The 18550-nt window shown below is 44.0% G+C and overlaps 1 protein-coding gene across 10 annotated transcripts in view; it reads right to left on the bottom strand.

The window, feature by feature from the left end:
* The window catches only part of BICDL1 (BICD family like cargo adaptor 1), a 109174-nt gene extending 95524 nt beyond the window's left edge, over positions 1-13650 (bottom strand). For 7 of the 10 annotated variants that reach the window (XR_010579618.2, XR_012420748.1, XR_012420749.1 and 4 more), the window contains exons 1-2: positions 12541-13650; positions 3904-4119 (exon numbers count right to left, since the gene is read on the bottom strand). Coding sequence is in view for 3 of the 10 variants with exons in the window: in XM_045366657.3 (XP_045222592.1) it covers positions 3904-4119; positions 12541-12972 (648 nt within the window). In the remaining 7 variants the exon portion in view is untranslated. Of the gene's footprint in view, positions 1-3903; positions 4120-12540 lie in introns of those variants that run through there. The other 3 variants (XM_074008032.1, XM_074008034.1, XM_074008035.1) reach the window with 1 other exon arrangement.
* Positions 13651-18550: the final 4900 nt, after the last annotated feature.

Here is an 18550-nt window from a genome sequence, read left to right as displayed (position 1 = left end):
AGAGGAGGGTAATGAGAGAGGTGGATTGGGACTTTCTCAAAGAATAAAATTAAGGGTTCTAAGTATCTTCCCATGAACCATGGCAGCTCTTAGTCATATGGCCAAAGGCTTATGTATCTTTGGTATGTAAATATGTTATTAAGTGTATGGAATCCCCAAGAAAATTAACACTACTGTGAACACCTCCCACAGACAGCACTGATTAAGATCCAAGAGTTGTATCTGTTGGTAAGAAAACCCCAACACATTTCTTATGGATTGAATTATGTTCCCCTTCCCCTATCCATATATTGAAGTTCAAACCCCAGTACCTCAGAATGTGACCTTATTTAGAGACAGGGTCTTTACATAGGTAATCAAATTAAAATGAAGTCATTAGGGTGGGTCTAATGCAATACGGCTGGCGTCCTTATAAGGTTAGGAGAAATGAGTGACTGCTATGGGTACAGGGTTTCTTTTGGGGAGGGTGACATGTTCTCTAATTAGATAATGGTGATGGTGGTACAGCTCTGTAAATAACTAAATCTATCTAATTATACGCTTTTAAAAGTTTTTTTTTAAGAGACAAGGTCTCACTCTGTCACTCAGGCTGCAGTGCAGTGGTGTGATCATAGCTCATTGCAGCTTCAAATTCCCAAGCTCAAGCAATCAGCTAGGACTACAGACAGGCACACACCACTACACATGGAGAATTAAACATTTTTTTTTGTAGAGATAGGGTCTTACTGTATAGTTCAGGCTAGTCTCAAGCTCCTGGCCTCAAGTGATCCTCCTGCCTCAACCTCCTGAAGTGCTGGGATTATAGACATGAGCCACTGCACTAAGTCCCAAATTGTACCTTTTAAAAGGTAAACTCTATGGTATGTGAATTATATCTCAATAAAGCTGTTATTAATAAAGAGAAGAGCAGCCTTGGAGGCCAAGGAAGCCAATGAGATGTATGTAAACTCTGGATGAAGGTATCAAAGAAATACTGTACTACATTTTAGATATTAGATATTATACATTTCATATTTATAAAAACACATTATAAACACTACAAGAAAAGTACAGCCTTCTACTACCTCTGTTGATTATGTTGTCCTAGGAGAATCTTAATTCACTTCAAAATACTTAACTCCTCTAGTTCCTGGATACTCAGTTAATAAAAAGCTATCTAAACTTGCTGCTGATAGAAACCCTAGGGGCTGGTCCTGCTTGAAAAAAGGGAAAAAGCTATAAAACCCAACAAGGGCCTATATTCAAGGCCAGAGAGAAAAACAAAAATCTAGATTTAGTAGAAATGTTATCCTCCTACATTCTTTTAGGAGCAGCTTATCAGGATTTTCTATAAAAAATTAGGCAAAGTGAACAAATTATAAAGACACTGCTTTAGTAAAATAACCAACAACACTGAAACAAATCCTTACCTTCCCACACTGTTTAACATAAACACATTATCTCATTTTTCATTTCAACAGTACTTGTATGAGGCATAAATTTTTATACCCATTTTAAAGAAAAGGAAACTGAGGCACAAACAACGTCACCCCGTTAATGAGTACCAGAGTCAGATTCCAAGCTCCATGAGCTTTTGCTATGTCACGCTGAGATCTGCTTTTTCCCTTCATCTCTCTTGGTCACCTGTCTTTCACAGGGCTGAGTCTGCTTTAGCTCATGTTATTTTGTAACATGAACTTAGCCCCGAAGAAATTTTAAATTCCCCTTTAATTTTTCCGGTTTGTGGCATTCATTCTATAAGTCTCCATAAGAAACACTTACTCAAAGTATGTATTAAATGTTTTTGAACAAACAAATCAATCTAGCCAGGCCTCTCTGGTTGAATCTTTCATGAATAATGAAAGAAAATAGTCAAAAACAAACATTTTTACAAGGATAAAGATTCCATTCCCAGTTGCTGAAAAAAGGTTTTAGAACTGAATCAGATTTGAGCCCACCCAGGGACGCTATGGTTTTGGCCGGGCGCGGTGGCTCAAGCCTGTAATCCCAGCACTTTGGGAGGCCGAGACGGGTGGATCACGAGGTCAGGAGATCGAGACCATCCTGGCTAACACGGTGAAACCCCGTCTCTACTAAAAAAATACAAAAAAACTAGCCGGGCGAGGTGGCGGGCGCCTGTAGTCCCAGTTACTCGGGAGGCTGAGGCAGGAGAATGGCGTAAACCCAGGAGGCGGAGCTTGCAGTGAGCTGAGATCCGGCCACTGCACTCCAGCCTGGGCGACAGAGCGAGACTCCGTCTCAAAAAAATAAAAAAATAAAAAAATAAAAATAAAAATAAAAAAGAACTGAATCAGAAATCCTGTTACTAAGCTGGCTCTGTGAAGTGACTTCCTGAACTGTCCAACTCCTACTTCCCAGACAAGCAAAGGGCGACTAGATTCTCCAGATGGGAAACCTGCAGGCGAGATCTTTAGCTCTACCTATTGCCTGAATCCTCACCTCTCACAAACATTCTGGTATTTCCCTGCAACTATTTTCCTAGTTACTAAGCATCATTTTCCTTCCTTCTTTCTCCCTCTCCTCTACCTTTCCTTCTTCTCCTCCCTTCCCTACTGTTGGCATTTACTTCCCATATTCTTGTGAGACATGTTTTTTCACTGGCCTCAGAATAACTACAGGAAGCAACTACAACACAAACTAGTGAAATAACTTCATACAGCATCACCCATCAAATTAGTGGAAGATCCAGGAATTTATGAAATGCTGCCCTATTTACACTTTTCTCTAAGACCAAAGCACCAAACACTAACCATGCAGACACGGCACTGCTCCCATGAGAACATCAGCACTGAGGGATGATATCAGAGAAGTTCTTTTTTCTCTGGTAACTGAAGAGTTGGTTGTTTTATTTTCAATATACAAGAAGGGCTGAGGAACAATAGTAAATCCAAGTCTTAATTTTCTAAAATAAGTGGATTTATAGACCAGGGTATTAATAACCTTCCTGCATTTGTTTAAAAGATATGTTCTGTATTTAAATTAGATTTCCATCTATTCTGCCTCAACCTCCTTCCTTGAAATTATTTTACAGCCTTGACTTTGGTTAATACTTCCACGACACCACCTTAGAAAGGTACAAATAAAGAATGTTTACTAAATGTGGAAATAAAACAAATTTTCAATACAGATACACATTTCTTTTCATATTTAAACAATACAAAAAATGTACATTCACAAATGCAACATCAATAAAACTCAATTGTTCTAAAAATTTTCCCTAAGCTTAAAAAGTTTAAAGACAGTACCTTTTAATATTTTAACTAAACATAATTTTGCCAGTGATAGACTTTCTGTAGGTAAAGTAATCATGAACTTTCAGAGCTATAAAAATTTCAGAAGTCATTAAGCACAACCCCTTCATTTTAAAAATGAGAAAACTCCCAAGTTAAGTGATTGTTGAAGTCTGTTAACCACAAGCATGCATCTTGGCTCCTGACTCCTAGTTCAGTAATACCAAAGTTCTTGTAGATAGAAATACTGAACTTTGTTAAAAACAAAGGCATACAAAATTAGAATTGCTCTTATCATCTATATGACTGACATTACACAGAAGCTCTATTTCAACTTTTTGTTTTTTTCGAGACAGGCTCTCACTCTGTCGCCCAGGCTGGAGGGCAGTGGCATGATTGATCACAGCTCACTGCAGCCTTGACATCCCGGGCTCAAGCGATCCCCCCACCTCAGCCTCCCAAGTAGCTGGGACCACAGGCAGGTGCCACCATGCCTGGCTAATTTTTAAAAAACTTTTGTAGAAATGAGGTCTCCTTATGTTGCCCAAATTGGTCTAAAGTGCTTCTCCCGCCTCGGCCTCCCAAAGTGCTGGGGTCACGGGCATGAGCCTCCATGCCCGGCCTATTTCAACTTTTAGTATTTTACATCTTAAATTCATAATTTGTGACTCACCCTGCTGAGCTGATCCAATAGCCTTTGGTTCTGTTCCGACAGTTCCTGGACAGCCCGTGTTTTTTCTCGATCTGCTTCCCGCAGATGAACCTGCTGCCTCTCCAACTCATCCTGCAGCTGCTTCACATCACTCTCCAGCTCTGACACGCGGCCTTCCCACTCCCCTTCTCGGTTCTCAAATCGTCTTCTCAATTCATGTTTCTCTTGTTCTAAGTGCTGGGTGAAAAGTAAAGAGGATTTAAACATTGATAAAAATTCCACAGCTTTTTATTTTAATCTCCACGCTCTCCTAACTTCTTTTTCCGAGTTAGTCGACACAATAAAACACCCTACCACGTAGGACAAGTTACCCAATTCACAGCTACAAAGATATTCCTTCTTCCACATCAGGGAAGAAGCTGGCTTCACAAAGAGAACGCCATTCTTACTGAAAATACTTAAAGTTATTATGTTTATTCTTATCCTTAGGCATGAGGTTCTAGACTAGGGAGTTCACTTGAAATTTGCCAGTCATCTAATCAACTGGTGAACTACACATTTAAACAACTAAAAATGAGTCCCATAACTAAAATCCTTTTTGATTTTTTTGAGGTGGAGTCTTGCTCTGTCCTCCAGGCCGGAGTGCAGTGGTAAGATCTTGGCTCGCTGCAACCTCTGCCTCTCAGGTTCAAGCAATTCTACTGCCTCAGCCTCTCAAGCAGCTGGAATTACAGGAACACACCATGACACCAAGCTACTTTTTGTTGTTGTTTTTTTTTTTTTTGAGATGGTGTCTCGCTCTGTGGCCCAGGCTGGAGTGCAGTGGCCGGATCTCAGCTCACTGCAAGCTCCGCCTCCCGGGTTCACGCCATTCTCCTGCCTCAGCCTCCCGAGTAGCTGGGACTACTTTTTGTATTTTTAGTAGAGATGGGGTTTTACAATGCTGCCCAGGTTGGTCTCCATTTCTTGACCTCGTGATCCCCCCGGCCCGGCCTCCCAAAGTGCTGAGATTACAGGTGTGAGCCACCGTGCCCCGCACCCTCCCTACTTTTTATAAGGAGGCTTCCTATTATCCATGGAGTCACCTATTATCCATGGCATAATACCAGGCTCTTACTATCACAGAATTTTTCAGAGATAAAAAGAACTCCAGATATCTTTTCAATTAACCATCTCTTCTTACAAATGAAGCAACAGAAGAGGTTAAGTGACAATCTCAAGGTCACTACTAGTAAATGGCAAAGCAGGGCTTGTCTAAGTCAGTTGACTCTGTCTGGTTCTCTAAGTCACAGCTCAATAAATACGTGCTGCTATATAGAGTAATGTAATTCAAAATCATTAGGGCAAGTTCAGGTTCAGGGCTACTTTAAATCATGGCCCATTAAGCCTTGCATATTTATTTCTGGTACATTAATTCATTCTTGAGCACCTACTATGGGCCAAGCACTGTCCTAGGGACATTCTTTTTTTTTTTTGAGACGGAGTCTCTCGCTCTGTAGCCCAGGTTGGAGTGCAGTGGTGCGATCTATGCTCACTGCAAGCTCCGCCGCCTCCCAGGTTCACGCCATTCTCCTGCCTCAGCCTCCCTAGAAGCTGGGATTACAGGCGCCCACCACCACGCCCGGCTAATTTTTTTGTATTTTTAGTAGAGACAGGGTTTCACCGTATTCGCCAGGATGGTCTCGATCTCCTGACCTCGTGATCCGCCCGCCTCGGCCTCCCAAAGTGCTGGGATTACAGGTGTAAGCCACCGCACCCGGCCCCTAGGGACGTTCTAATAAGCAAAACAGACATGGTCCTTGCCTGTACACAGTTTTCATTCTAGTGGGAGAGATTGATAAAACAAATTGCATATGAAAGATGGTATGCAGGAAAAGTACCTATGGTCTAATGTAGCAGCTCAATAAAACAAGATTCCTTTGGATTGAGGGAAATAAAAACATCTTTTTGTGGCCGGGCACAGTGGCTCACGCCTGTAGTCCCAGCACTTTGGGAGGCTGAGGCAGGCGGATCATGAGGTCACAGGATCGAGACCATCCTTGCTAACACGGTGAAACCTCATCTCCACTAAAAATACAAAAAACAAAATTAGCCAGGCTTGGTGGCAGGCACCTGTAGTCCCAGCAACTCAGGAGACTGAGGCGGGAAAATGGCACGAACCTGGGAAGCAGAGCTTGCAGTGAGCTGAGATCGCACCACTGCACTCTAGCCTGGGTGACAGAGCAAGACTCTATCTCAAAAAAAACAAAAAAACAAAAAAAAACTTTCTGTTTCTGAGATAAATATGCACGCCTCTGAAAAGAGTATGTTCTCCTACTTAAAAAGCACAATATGTACAACAGCCAAATCTATACTTCAAAGACTCTAGGAAATCTAAGTGAAAGTAATGGTCCTGAACTTTTGGTGCTCTCAGAAACATTCTCATGTAACTATTCAAAATACACCCTGGACCCCAATTCCTGAGATTGTGATTCAATAAATAATAGACTGAAGTCTAAGGCATCTACGCATGTGTGTGTGTGTATATCTGTATATGTATATATACTGAGTTCTACAGGAAATTCTGACACACTGAAGGTTGACATCAAGCACTGAGATTGTTTGAATGAGCTAAAATGCACATATGAATCTTCTCTTTCAGACTATTCAGTCATCTCCTTATCTTGAGAGGCTATACTCTCTCTCTACTGAAGTTCTCACCATTCAAAATATCTTTCAGAATGCTTCTTTTGGAAAGCCATAAGGGACAGCTTACAGTCATGCAAGAAAATAAGTTCCATTACTTCACATCTGGGGTGTGTCTAAAAAATGATATTAGCCTCCTTCATCCTGCCATCTTATTCTCCTTACTTTGTTGAGTGACTTTTGAATCATTCTGAAAGTCATTAACCCCAAAAAGATGAAAATTTACCATGACTGAGAGCAGTCAAAAGAATGTGCCAAAAGATAAAAACAGCAATCGAAAATTAACATTCTGAGCACACTGGCAAAGGCGGTTTTCACCGAAAACTCCCAAGTTGACAACTTTAAGGGGACAACTCATTTGGAAATAGCCACTCGAATGTACCTGTTGAAAAGACACATTATATTCTATACAGTCTGTTTGGAGCAATGTGGGAAAAGAAATGACAAGGGAGGGCCTTCTCATCAGTATGAGAATTTTTTGCTCTATGCATCCCTTGTAGTGCTTAACTTCCAAAAATGAGAATGTTTTAGTCACTGTAGAAACTTCAGCAAGATGGAACGCAGGAACAAATGCTAATTGCAATCCTAAAATTGTGATACTTGGTTTTATTCAATTTTTTCAAAACGAAAAAGATTGAGCAGAAGGCAATGGCAAGAACTCAGTAATCACAGTGTTACTGAGAGGCCAGATAAATTAGGCTTGCGTTCTAAAAGAACAGAGTGATTTAAAAATATTCAGCAAACAGCTGTTAGTGAAGAGCCCAACCAACCAACTAAAACAATCCAATCCACTTGGAGGCAGGGCTGAGGACAGGTGGTGCTGATCAGTCTATTCAGTCCTTGTATTTCTTTGGACATGAGACAAACTTCCTATTTCGTGTTTCCCAATCCTGTGAAAATTCCAGGCTTTCCTATTAATAAACATACAGAATTTACCACTTTGTACAGAATTTAGCATCTGCCCTGAGAAAAGTTTCTCCTAGAATTATATTTTCAATTAAGTGCTAAATTAACTAGAAAACTGTAGGGAGACTGTCAGGAAGTGTGAAGGTCAAGTTCTGCTTATGCTCTCCTTCGTTTCTCAGGGTTATATAGTATTTTAGAAAGTTAATATCAAAATTGTCAAGGTTATCAAAAATAAGGTTAAGAAACTGCCAGTTACAGCTAAGAGGAGCCTAAAGTGACACAAAAACTAAATGTAATATGGTATCCTGGAACAGAAAAAGGTATTAGATAAATGCTAAGACAATCTGAATAAACTGAAGACTTTAGTTAGTAATCACATGAGTACTGGTTCAATAATTATGGCAAAGGTACCATACTATTGTAAGATGTTAGTAAGAGGAAGCTGGGTGCAGGGTATATGCAAACTCTCTGTACTATCTTTCCAGCTCTTCTGGAAACCTAAAACCATTTTAAAAAATAGTCTATGGCTGGGCGCAGTGGCTCATGCCTGTAATCCCAGCATTTTGGGAGGCCCAGGTGGGCGGATCATGAGCTCAGGAGTTTAAGACCAGTCCGACCAATATGGTGAAACCCTGTCTCTACCAAAAATACAACAATTAGCCAGGCATGGTGCACACCTATAGTCCCAGCTACTCGGGAGGCTGAGGCAGGAGAATCGCTTGAACCTGGGAGGCAGAGGTTGCAGTGAGCCAAGATGGTGCCACTGCACTCCAGCCTGGGTAACAGAGTGAGATTCTGTCTCCAAAAAAAAAAAAAAAAAAGTCTATTTAAAACTAAAAAAAAAAACCCACCACCCAAAATTAAGATCATTAGCCTACATAAAACAGGTCTTTACAGAAATGGATTTCTGCAAAAAAAAAAAAAAAAAAAAAAAACCAAAAAAGTGACAATATGCTCAGAAGTCTAGTGCATGGTTCTGAAAAGTACTGTTATTTAAAAGGTCCAAGTACTGAATGCAAATCAGAACCCCTGGGTTTTCTTCCCTAAATCTACTAGTGACTCCCATTATATATTCATTTTCATCTTTTGTTTTTCCTTTTAAAAAAAAATAGTACTGGACTAATGAGAATTGGCCTGGCTTAGGGAAGGAGGAGGAAAATATAACTGAGGGAAGAGGACAATCTCTGCAGTAAAGGGATAATCCACTCAGCCATGATGGAAAAAAGGAAGATCCTGTACATTAACAACAAATATTTAATTCCTGAAGAAAAAAAGTATATAAATACAAGTTACTGTCTTACTTCATATTTTGGGGAAAAAGCTAAGGACATGACTGGATATAAGTTTTAAAAGCAAAAGGGCTAATTGTAGATGAAAAGAAAAGAAATTTTTAAAAATGCCTTCAGAACGTTAAGCATCTGGGCTGGGTACAGTGGCTCACGCCTGTAATCCCAGCACTTTGGGAGGCTGAGGTGGGAGGATCACCTGAGGTTGGAGGATCACCTGAGGTCAGGAGTTCAAGACCAGCCTGGCAAACATGGTGAAACCCCATCTCTAAAAAATACAAAAATTAGCCATGCCTGATGGTGGGTGGGTATAAACCCAGCTACTTGGGAGCCTGAGGCGGGAGAATCGCTTGAATCTGGGAGGCAGAGGTTGCAGTGAGCTGAGATCATGCTATTGCACTCCAGCCTGGGCAACAGAGCAAGACTCTGTCTCAAAGGAAAAAAAAAAAAAAAAAGAACTTTAAGCATCTGATTCAGTGAATGAGTAATAAAATACAGTCAACTCAAGAGCAGAAAAAAGTGCCCAAACCTTACAGTTTTTCCAATTAACCTGAATTTTCATTTTAACCCCAAGAGGCATATAACTAAAAAACTTCTATGTTAACCTTTAAACCACTGAAGACTTTAAATATTAATAGTATGGCTTTAATGACACAAAACTGTAGCATCAAGTACTTTAACGTTTGAAATGAAAAAAACAAAATCTTGGGCTTAGTACACAGAACCAGAGAGGTATTTAATATTAACTAATGAATACATAGAAAAGATCTTGAAAATGCCTTGTTTGTCCCAAAATTAGAAAGGTGCCGGCTGGGCAGGGTGGCTCACGCCTGTAATCCCAGCACTTTGGGAGGCCGAGGCAGGCAGATCACAAGGTCAGGAGATCGAGACCACCTTGGCTAACACGGTGAAACCCCGTCTCTACTAAAAATACACACACACAAAAATTGCCAGGCGTGGTGGCAGGCGCCTGTAGTCCCAGCTGCACGGGAGGCTGAAGCAGGAGAATGGCATAAACCTGGGAGGCATAGCTTGCAGTGAGCCGAGATAGCACCATTACACTCCAGTCTGGGCAACAGAGCGAGACTCCATCTCAAAAAAAAAAAAAAAAAAAAAACAAAAGAGAAAGGTGCCGATTTTGTAGTAGTGGAGAAGATGGGACTAAAATAAAACCAGTCTTATTTTCAATAGTGAAAAGTGGCATTCTCTCAGTCCACTCACATGTTTCTCTTTCAAACCACCCTGTAAGAAAAAGTGTTTGAGTCCAAATGTCTGACAGTTTGTGGAATATTATAAATGTTTTTTTTCTGGTCAAGTTCTCTCATGAATAAATGTGTCTTAAAGTATTGGTTTTATACTCCCAAGTGTTTGATTTAATTGAAAATACACGCCAGGCTCAATGGTTCAATCCTGTAATCCCACCATTTTGGAAGGCCAGGGTAAGAGGACTGCTTGAGCCCTCTAGTTTGAGACCAGCCTGGGCAACATAGTGAGGCCCCATCTCTAGGAAACATTTTTACAAAATTAGCCAGGCGTGTAATATGCGCCTGTAGTCCCAGCTACTCAGGAGGCTGAGTGGGAGGGTCACTTGAGGGTGCAGTAAGCCAAGATCAGCCTGGGGGATACAGTGAGATCTTGTCTAAAAAAAAAAAAAAGAGAGAGAGAAAGAAAAAGGTACAAAGTACAGTAGTTTGCACTAAATGTTAGAAAGTACTTTGTCTAAACAGACATTCTAAAACTTAGGTTGTTCAAAAAATGTACTGTGGGGAAAACTAAACTGGAGGTGTCAAATAAAACAGTACTCTGTAAACCAGGTCTGTCACTCACATTAATACTAGAAGAATTAACAAGCAACTAAAGGTACTCTCTTAGTATCTTTAATGTATGTTTTTAAAACTTTAAAATTTTTTGTAATTGTCAAACATACCTAGAAGAAATAATATAACTGACTCCCCTCATTACTGAATTTTAACAATGATCAATATTTGGCCTTTAAGTATATGTTAAGTATATGTTAGTTATATTCACATGGTTGTGTGACTATCTCCAGAACTTAAAATTGAACTTTTAAAACTAGAGTTCATATGCTGACCTGCAGAGGAATGAAGATTTTAAAAAATAGTTTGAGTTTTAAACTATTGTTGTCCATTAAGTAAATAAAATATCAAAGATAACTTATTCTTTTACAATACAACCTTTTTTTTGTTACAATTCTGAAATCTTTGCCCTTTGTTGAAGAAAGGTATAAAGGCTCCACATGGAACCCAGGATGTATGTAATTGCACACTCAGGATTACTATGAAATCTGGCACTAATCAAACTGATATGGTGTTCCTTTCAAGTTAGCTGTCCCTTCAATCAAGTCCTTCACAGAAGAAATTTCAAATCACAAGTATAAATCTCTGTAGTTGTGCTTCTTTACAAAGTCGTATAATTGAATCTCTTTATAAAAAAAAAAAGGCAGCTTTTTATTTCTAGACCTCTACTTCAAGTGAAAATTAAACAATTCAATTCATTAGGCTGCTTTTTGGCAGTCTAAATATAGGTTTCACAAACGACTTTTCAGAGAGGTATCTCAGGAGTTCATCGACTGGCAGACCTAGTTAACAGGCCAACCAAACTACAGGGCACTCACAGGTTTCCTTTTTATATCCTGGATTTACTTTTATGTCGCTGGACTACAGGCATACTTAAATCTTATTATAGAATATTTCTGAATTTACATTCTGACTGTTCAACCAGTAGCAGTGATATGGAACCTGATTAGGGTCAATTTCAAACCTCATTCAGGTCTGTAGTATTCTCTTGCTGTAATAAGAATGAAAAGAGCTGGTTGCAACTAAACTAGGTAACAATAATAGTAAATGCACAGGCAGAAAAGGTAAGTCACAGGTGACTCCCTTTCCCCACCCCCCGCCCCTTTTTTGGCAATCTAATTTTTAGAAATGCTGGCATTCTGTACTGCATTCAAGGCCCTTTTCTAGTTAAGGGCAAGAAAACAAACAACTCTGAAAGACTGGCCCAGGGAATTGGCAGAAATATTACAGATACCTTAAGAGGTATTTTATAACAGAAGTTAAAAGTAATATGGTTCTCATAGGTTGCATTTGGTCATTCAACTGCAAGCCTGAGACCCAGAACACAGAAAAGTACTGTTCAAATACATATAAATACTGAGGCCCAAATTAAATCCACTACCAGCGGTCACATGTTGAGCCCTGGCTCGCCTGATTTCTGCAATGGAACCACAATTCCTAATCCCTGAGCATCTGAAGGCTATATAAAGCTCCTTTAGAGGCACTTGTTTCCCACAACTCTGAGCTGCCAGGAAGTTAAGACAAGGGCATCTAGAGGCCTTAACGCCCAAACTGGAAAGCTTTAGGCTAACACCCTGATTAGAGATTAACTACTCTGAAAACCTGGAGCATATTTTAAATGCTTCCCGACTTTCTCATTTCTCTGTATGCAGACATCACCTCAGTGCTGTATAAATTAGTCATACTGTAAGCTCTATTTTAGATGCTGGATACAGTACGTATATAGAACGGCCCACAGCGGCTGGAGCCATGCATGGACCCATTTGCTGTGAGCAGGGTGGGGAAGTCAAGTGGGTTCAATGAAATCTGATAATCCTCCATCCTCCCTCCCCCATTCATTCCAGATTTTCTGCGAGGTAGGATGAGCAACGAAGTGGGGGTGAGTGGCTCCCAAAACTGCCCAGGGCCGGGCGCGTGCCTGGGCGGCCCCTGCTCCCCACCCATCCCGGGCGGGAGGTCCTCACCTCAAGCTTGTCTGTCAGCTCCTTATGCATCTGCTCGTACTGCCGGCTCATGTCCTGGTTCCTCTCAAGCAGCGCCTTGCCCAGCCGGGCCGCCAACACCAGATCCTTCTCCTTCTGCCGGATCACTGACAGCAGCTCGGGGTCCTGGGAGGGCGGCGGCTGCGGTCCGGCCCCTTCGGCCAGAGACCCAGGCTCGGCCTGAGGGTGTTCCCCGGGGTCCGACGGCCGCTCCCCGGCCGCCAGCAGCGCCAGCTCCTCCTCTAACGCCAGTTCTAGCTCCCCGGAGCCCCCGGGGAAGGAGATGAGGGCGGCGGCGGCGGCGGGACTCTGGACTGCGTCCCGGGCCGCGGCGGGCAGCTCCATGCAGCAGGCGCTGTCCGGCTCGGCGGGTGCTGAAGCGCGGCCGGCCAAGCCCAGGCAGAAGGCGGACATGGCCCGCGCGCGCGGAGCCCGCAGCGGTGCGGCCCGGCCGGCGCGCGCCAGGCTGCAGGGGGGAGGGGCCCCGCCGCGCCGCCCCGCGCCCCGCGCCTCGCGCCTCGCCTCGCGCCGCGGCACGCGCCCCCCGGGTCCCCGCGAGCCCTGGGCGCGGCGCGCGCCGGCCCGCCCCTCCCCCGCGCCGGCGGCACGCGCCCCCTCCCCCGCCCCCGGGCTCAGCTGCTCACGCGCGCGCGGGAGGAGGGGATGGGGATGGGGGTGGAGGCGGAGGAGGGGATGGGAACGGGAAGGCTGGGGAAGGGAGGACTCAGGAACGGAGGCTGAGAGGCGGCGAAGCGGGGCGGGGAAGGAAGCGAGGAGGAACGCCGCCGCCGGGTTCTCAGCCGCCCTGTTGCCGCTGCCGCTGCTGCTGCTGCCGCCGCCGGCCGGGCAGCCCCTCACGGGGCGGGCTGCGCTCCGCAGTCGCCGCGACGCTCGCTGCTGCTGCTGCTGTTGCCGGCGGCCGCTCTCTGCAGCCGCGCTCCATGACCCTCGGCTCGGCGGCAGCCCCAGCAGCAGCGGCGGCGACGGCGGCTGCTGCTGCAGGGGCCGAGGCGGCGGCTCCACATCGCGCGCCGTGCAACCCGGCGAGCTCCTTCCTGACTTCCCCGGCTCCTCCCGGCTCACCGGGCCGGCAGAGCCCCGCCCCGGGCTTCCGGCCGCGTCCCCTCACCCCGCCCCTTGCCGCCGCCTGACGCGCGAGGGCACCTGTTCGCCCCGCCCGCGCGGGATTCGCTGGCTCGCGGGTCTCCTCAGCGACGCCCAGGTGACGCCGGCGGCCTTAACCCCTGCGCTGCCTCACGCCTTGCGGGCGGCTGCGCGCGCCGCCTACGGGGCGGCTGGCGCATCTCTAACGGTCCTGGCCGCCTCACCGGCGCGGCCACGCCCCCAGCCTCGTACCCACTTCGGGGCGCGGTTCCGCCCTCAGCCTAGCTCTCAACAAGGGTGTGGCCACGCCCCCAGCTCTCGTACCTCGGGGTGTGGCCTCGCGCCTGGCCTCGCTCCCACCTCAGAAGGAGCGCGGCCCCGCCCACCGCCTGCTGCTCACCTCCGGGCGCGGCCCTGTCTCCAGCTACTTGGAAGCCAGGGCGTGCCTCGGAGTCCTGTCGCCGCCTGTCTGGTGGTCTCTGGGTCAAAGGGGACTGAGGACATTCCTCCAAGACTGGTGGCCCGGCCGCGAGAAAGACATGCCGTCACGAAATTTAGGTCTGGGCCCCCAGGAGAACTAAGCAGTCAGGAGAGGGAGCCCTAGAGAGCAGAAGGAGGAGGGAGGACTTCGCAAACCCGGCATCTTCATGCTGATGACTCAGGGATATGAAGGACCAGATGCTTCGCAGATCAGCAGCCCGGAGAGAAAGGGTTTCTGCGGAGAAATAACGGAAAAAAACTGCTCACAGATGGGAATACGAAGCAAAGAATCTCCCTAATAATAACTACCGTTTATTCGGCACTCATTGTGTGCCATGTCCTATGTTAAGTGTTTGATAGTCATTATTTTAGATAAACCTCGTAAGAACCTTATAAAATCAGTACTGCCCCTTGTCATTTTAACAGAGAAGGAAATTAAAGCCTGAGAGATGGCATCGTCTGCCCAGGTCATTACAATTGGTAGAGTCAGGATTGAGATCTAGCCAGGCCGACTTCAGGGATCACGTGAATCATTATTCTTTATTTTCTTCACATAGGAGCAGTCTTGAAGCTAAATGGTCTTTTGTGACCAAGATGGATTGGGTGGATGTGGAAGGAACACTTTCTCAATGATTAAAGGAAGGTTTGGAGAGCCTACTGGGTGACTTCCACTCATTCCTTGGCGTTGACCTTGGTGGTGCTTCGTGTCGCCTATTTCCAGAAACAATCCCATCTAAAGCTAGAATTCATCCCTATTGCTTCCTTTTCCTGTTGGACAGACAACCCATTTTTTACTTGGATCATGCCTTTCTTCTTTTCATCTCGGTGAGATGGAAATTTCAGGCCATCAAGAGGCTGAAATGGGTCAAATAGTTTCTCACGGTTTTTATTGCTTATTAAATTCAGAGCCTAAACAATATTCAAGTTTTAACATCGTTACCCTTAGACTGAAGGCCAGAATCTGAAAAGCTCCTGGGCCTCAGGGCTGGCATTGTTCACTTGTTGACTGGAAAGGAGACAGACAGTTGAAGGGTTCCCACATCAATCTTAGAGCTAAATTTCTGCAGTTGACCATGGTACCATTCCAGCAAGGAAATGTTCTAACACTCTTTATTATGACCTCCCACCTTGAGCTGGAATTGTGGGCCGGAGGTGAGATCCAATTGCCATCCCCTTTTGTCTTATTTGAATCACAGAAGGACAAATTTCTCCCTAATCTGTCTGGAGACACATCAGGAACAAACAGGGCCAGGCTCTGTGACTCATGCCTGTAATCTCAGCACTTTGGGAGGCTGAGGCAGGAGGATTGCTTGAGCCCAGGAGTTCAAGACCAGCTTGAGCAATGTAGCAAGTAAAAAGTTTCCTCCTCAAAGTTTCCCTTATTGTTAAAGAATAAATAGTAAGTGTTTGAAATAATAGTTTCTTTTAAAGACTAACTTCCTTCAAGTCACCTTACTTCATGCTCATAACTCTTTGTTTAGCCCTTTCCTATGTAGCTGTTAGATCTAAGGGAATGAGTACATTCTATGTCCGTGTACTTTAACCAATATGTATATGCTGGACGTGCTCACAGGCATGTCCCAGCTTGCAGCCTACGCCCCCTCCTTTTTTGGGAATGTTACTACTTTTCTAAACCTTTTCATAAATAATTTTCTCTTTTCCTTTGTTCTCCATTGCTTTTACCTATTTAGAAAAGTTTTAAGTTGTTAGCCTATCAGGTTCAGTTTAAATTGTAAGGTCTGGCTGCAGCCAATGGAGAGAAGACACAGTAACAGGGTCAAACTGTGTAAGGGATAAAAATTGCTTCCTTCCTTTATTCAGGTGTGCGCTCACCATTGTTCCATCTGTGAGGAGCACCCTTTCTGCAGAAAGTAAAATTGTCTTGCTGAGAAAAATTTTGTTTAAATGCTGATTTTTCCATGCAGTACAGAGGAACAAGCATTCTGTTTCTAAATAAATTTTTTTTTTTTTTTTTGAGATGGAGTCTCGCTCTGTCGCCCAGGCTGGAGTGCAGTGGCCGGATCTCAGCTCACTGCAAGCTCTGTCTCCCGGGTTCACACCATTCTCCTGCCTCAGCCTCCTGAGTAGCTGGGACTACAGGCGCCCACCACCTTGCCCGGCTAGTTTTTTTGTATTTTTTTAGTAGAGACGGGGTTTCACCGTGTTAGCCAGGATGGTCTCGATCTCCTGACCTCGTGATCCACCCGTCTCGGCCTCCCAAAGTGCTGGGATTCTAAATAAACATTTTACTTATAACAGGCAACATGGCAAGATCCTGTCTCTCCACTGGCTGGGTGGCTCATGCCTATAATCCCAGCACTTTGGGAGGCCAAAGTGGGAGGATCGTGTAAGCCCAGGAGTTTGAGACCAGCCTGACAACATGGCCAAAACCCCATCTCTATAAAAAATACAAAAAAATTAGCCAGGCCTGGTGGTGTGTGCCTATAGTTCCAGCTACTCAGGAGGCTGAGATGGGAGGATCGGTTAAGCCTGGGAGATCAAGGGTGCAGTGAGCCCTGATCACACTATTGCACTCCAGCCTGGGTGACAGAGCAATAACTTGTCAAAAAAAAAAAAAAAAAAAGCAATGTTTCAGTTCTTTTTCCTTAATGCAGACATGCAACCTATCTTTCAAAAAAGGACTTTGTTTGCCTTCTTGAGCCCAACGGTCCTGATCTATTCCACTTATCTGTTACTGTGAAAATGAACTGTTACAATACTAACTCCAGCTTCTGAGTTTCCTCCCTAACAATGTTCCATTACTGAACCTTACTAGGAAATGATCACTTCTTACAGTAGGTTTGGCTCTAAGTACTGTCTTCCTGGGAGAACCAGACCAACTTTGCAGAACTATTTAAAATAGTGGTTCTTAAACTTTTTGGTCTCAGAATCTCATTACACTCTTGGGCCAGGTGCGGTGGCTCATGCTTGCAATCCCAGCACTTTGGGAGGCTGAGGCGGGCAGATCACTTGAGATAAGGAGTTCAAGACCAGCCTGGCCAACATGGCAAAACCCCGTCTCTACTACAAATACAAAAATTAGCTGGGCATGGTGGCATGTGCCTATAGTCCCAGCTACTCGGGAGGCTGAGGCGGAAGAATCGTTTGAACCTGGGAGGCGGAGGTTGAAGTGAGCCAAGGTCACGACACTGCACTCCAGCCTGGGTGACAGAGACTCCATCTCCAAAAAAATTTTTTTTAATAATTCATTTTAAATATTTATAATAAACCTATTATATGTAACTATAATGAATTTTTATGAACAGTAACTATATGGTCCTAAATGTAAAAAAAACTAGTGAGAAGAATGGCATTATTCTTCATTTTTGTAAAGCTCTATAATGTGTGGCTTAACAGTAGAAAAGTGAATTCTTATATTTGGATATATCTATAATGTATGATATTTTGAAATATATGAAGAAAATTTGGACTCACAAAGATATGTGGTTGGGAAAAGGAGGAATATTTTAGTAGCCTTTTCATATCATTTTGGATATTTTTCTTTGATATTACACCAAAACTTGACAAGTTATACTTTCCCCTTTCCCCTCCCTTCCTCCCTTTCTCCCTTTCTCTCTCTCTCTCTGTCTCTCTTTCTTTCTGACAGAGTCCTTACTCTGTTGCGCAGGCAGGAGTGACTGCAGTGGCATGATCTTGGCTCACTGCAACCTCCACCTCCCAGGTTCAAGTGATTCTCCTGCCTCAGCCTCCCGAGTAGCTGGGACTACAGGCATATGCCCCCACACTTGGCTAATTTTTGTATTTTTACAAAATTAGGGGTTTCACTATGTTGGCCAGGCTGGTCTTGAACTCCTGACCTCAGGTAGTCCACTCACCTCAGCCTCCCAAAGTGCTGGGATTACAGGCGTGAGCCACCATGCCCGGCCAACAAGTTGCAGTTTCTTAAAGGTTAGTTGCAATGTGAAATCTAAAACCATGTCAAGGAAATCCCATTGATCTATTTTTCACTTTGAATGGATTTTTTTACATATGTATGATTGATTGTATTAACAGCATGTATTTTCATTTGGAACATGTCTGAGTTATTCAGATCTTACAAATATTGTCACATGTCATTACACAATATCAGCCTAATCACATTCATTAATATCACCACCATTGATCTCATCATGAAAGTCTTTAAGTATTGAGAAGCTATAAAGCTTGAGTTTTTTTCATTAGTAACAAATATTTTCAGTTGTTTTCCTTGAAGTAACAGACATACTTCATTAATTCTTGAGAAAATGTCTGCCAAATACCCAAATCTGAATACCAGTTTGTGTCACTCATTCAAGTAAAAACAGTGTTCTGTGAAAAATGTGGCTAGTTAATTCCCAACTCAAACGGAGGAACAAGTGCTTCACCTCAAGATAACCATCATACTTCAGTACACAGCAGAAGTGCTTAA

This window comes from Macaca fascicularis, chromosome 11 (assembly GCF_037993035.2).
Source record: "Macaca fascicularis isolate 582-1 chromosome 11, T2T-MFA8v1.1".
Classification (NCBI taxonomy): Eukaryota; Metazoa; Chordata; class Mammalia; order Primates; family Cercopithecidae; genus Macaca; species Macaca fascicularis.
The sequence above is the reverse complement of the archived record's forward strand: the minus strand, read 5'-3'. Positions and strand labels throughout refer to the sequence as shown.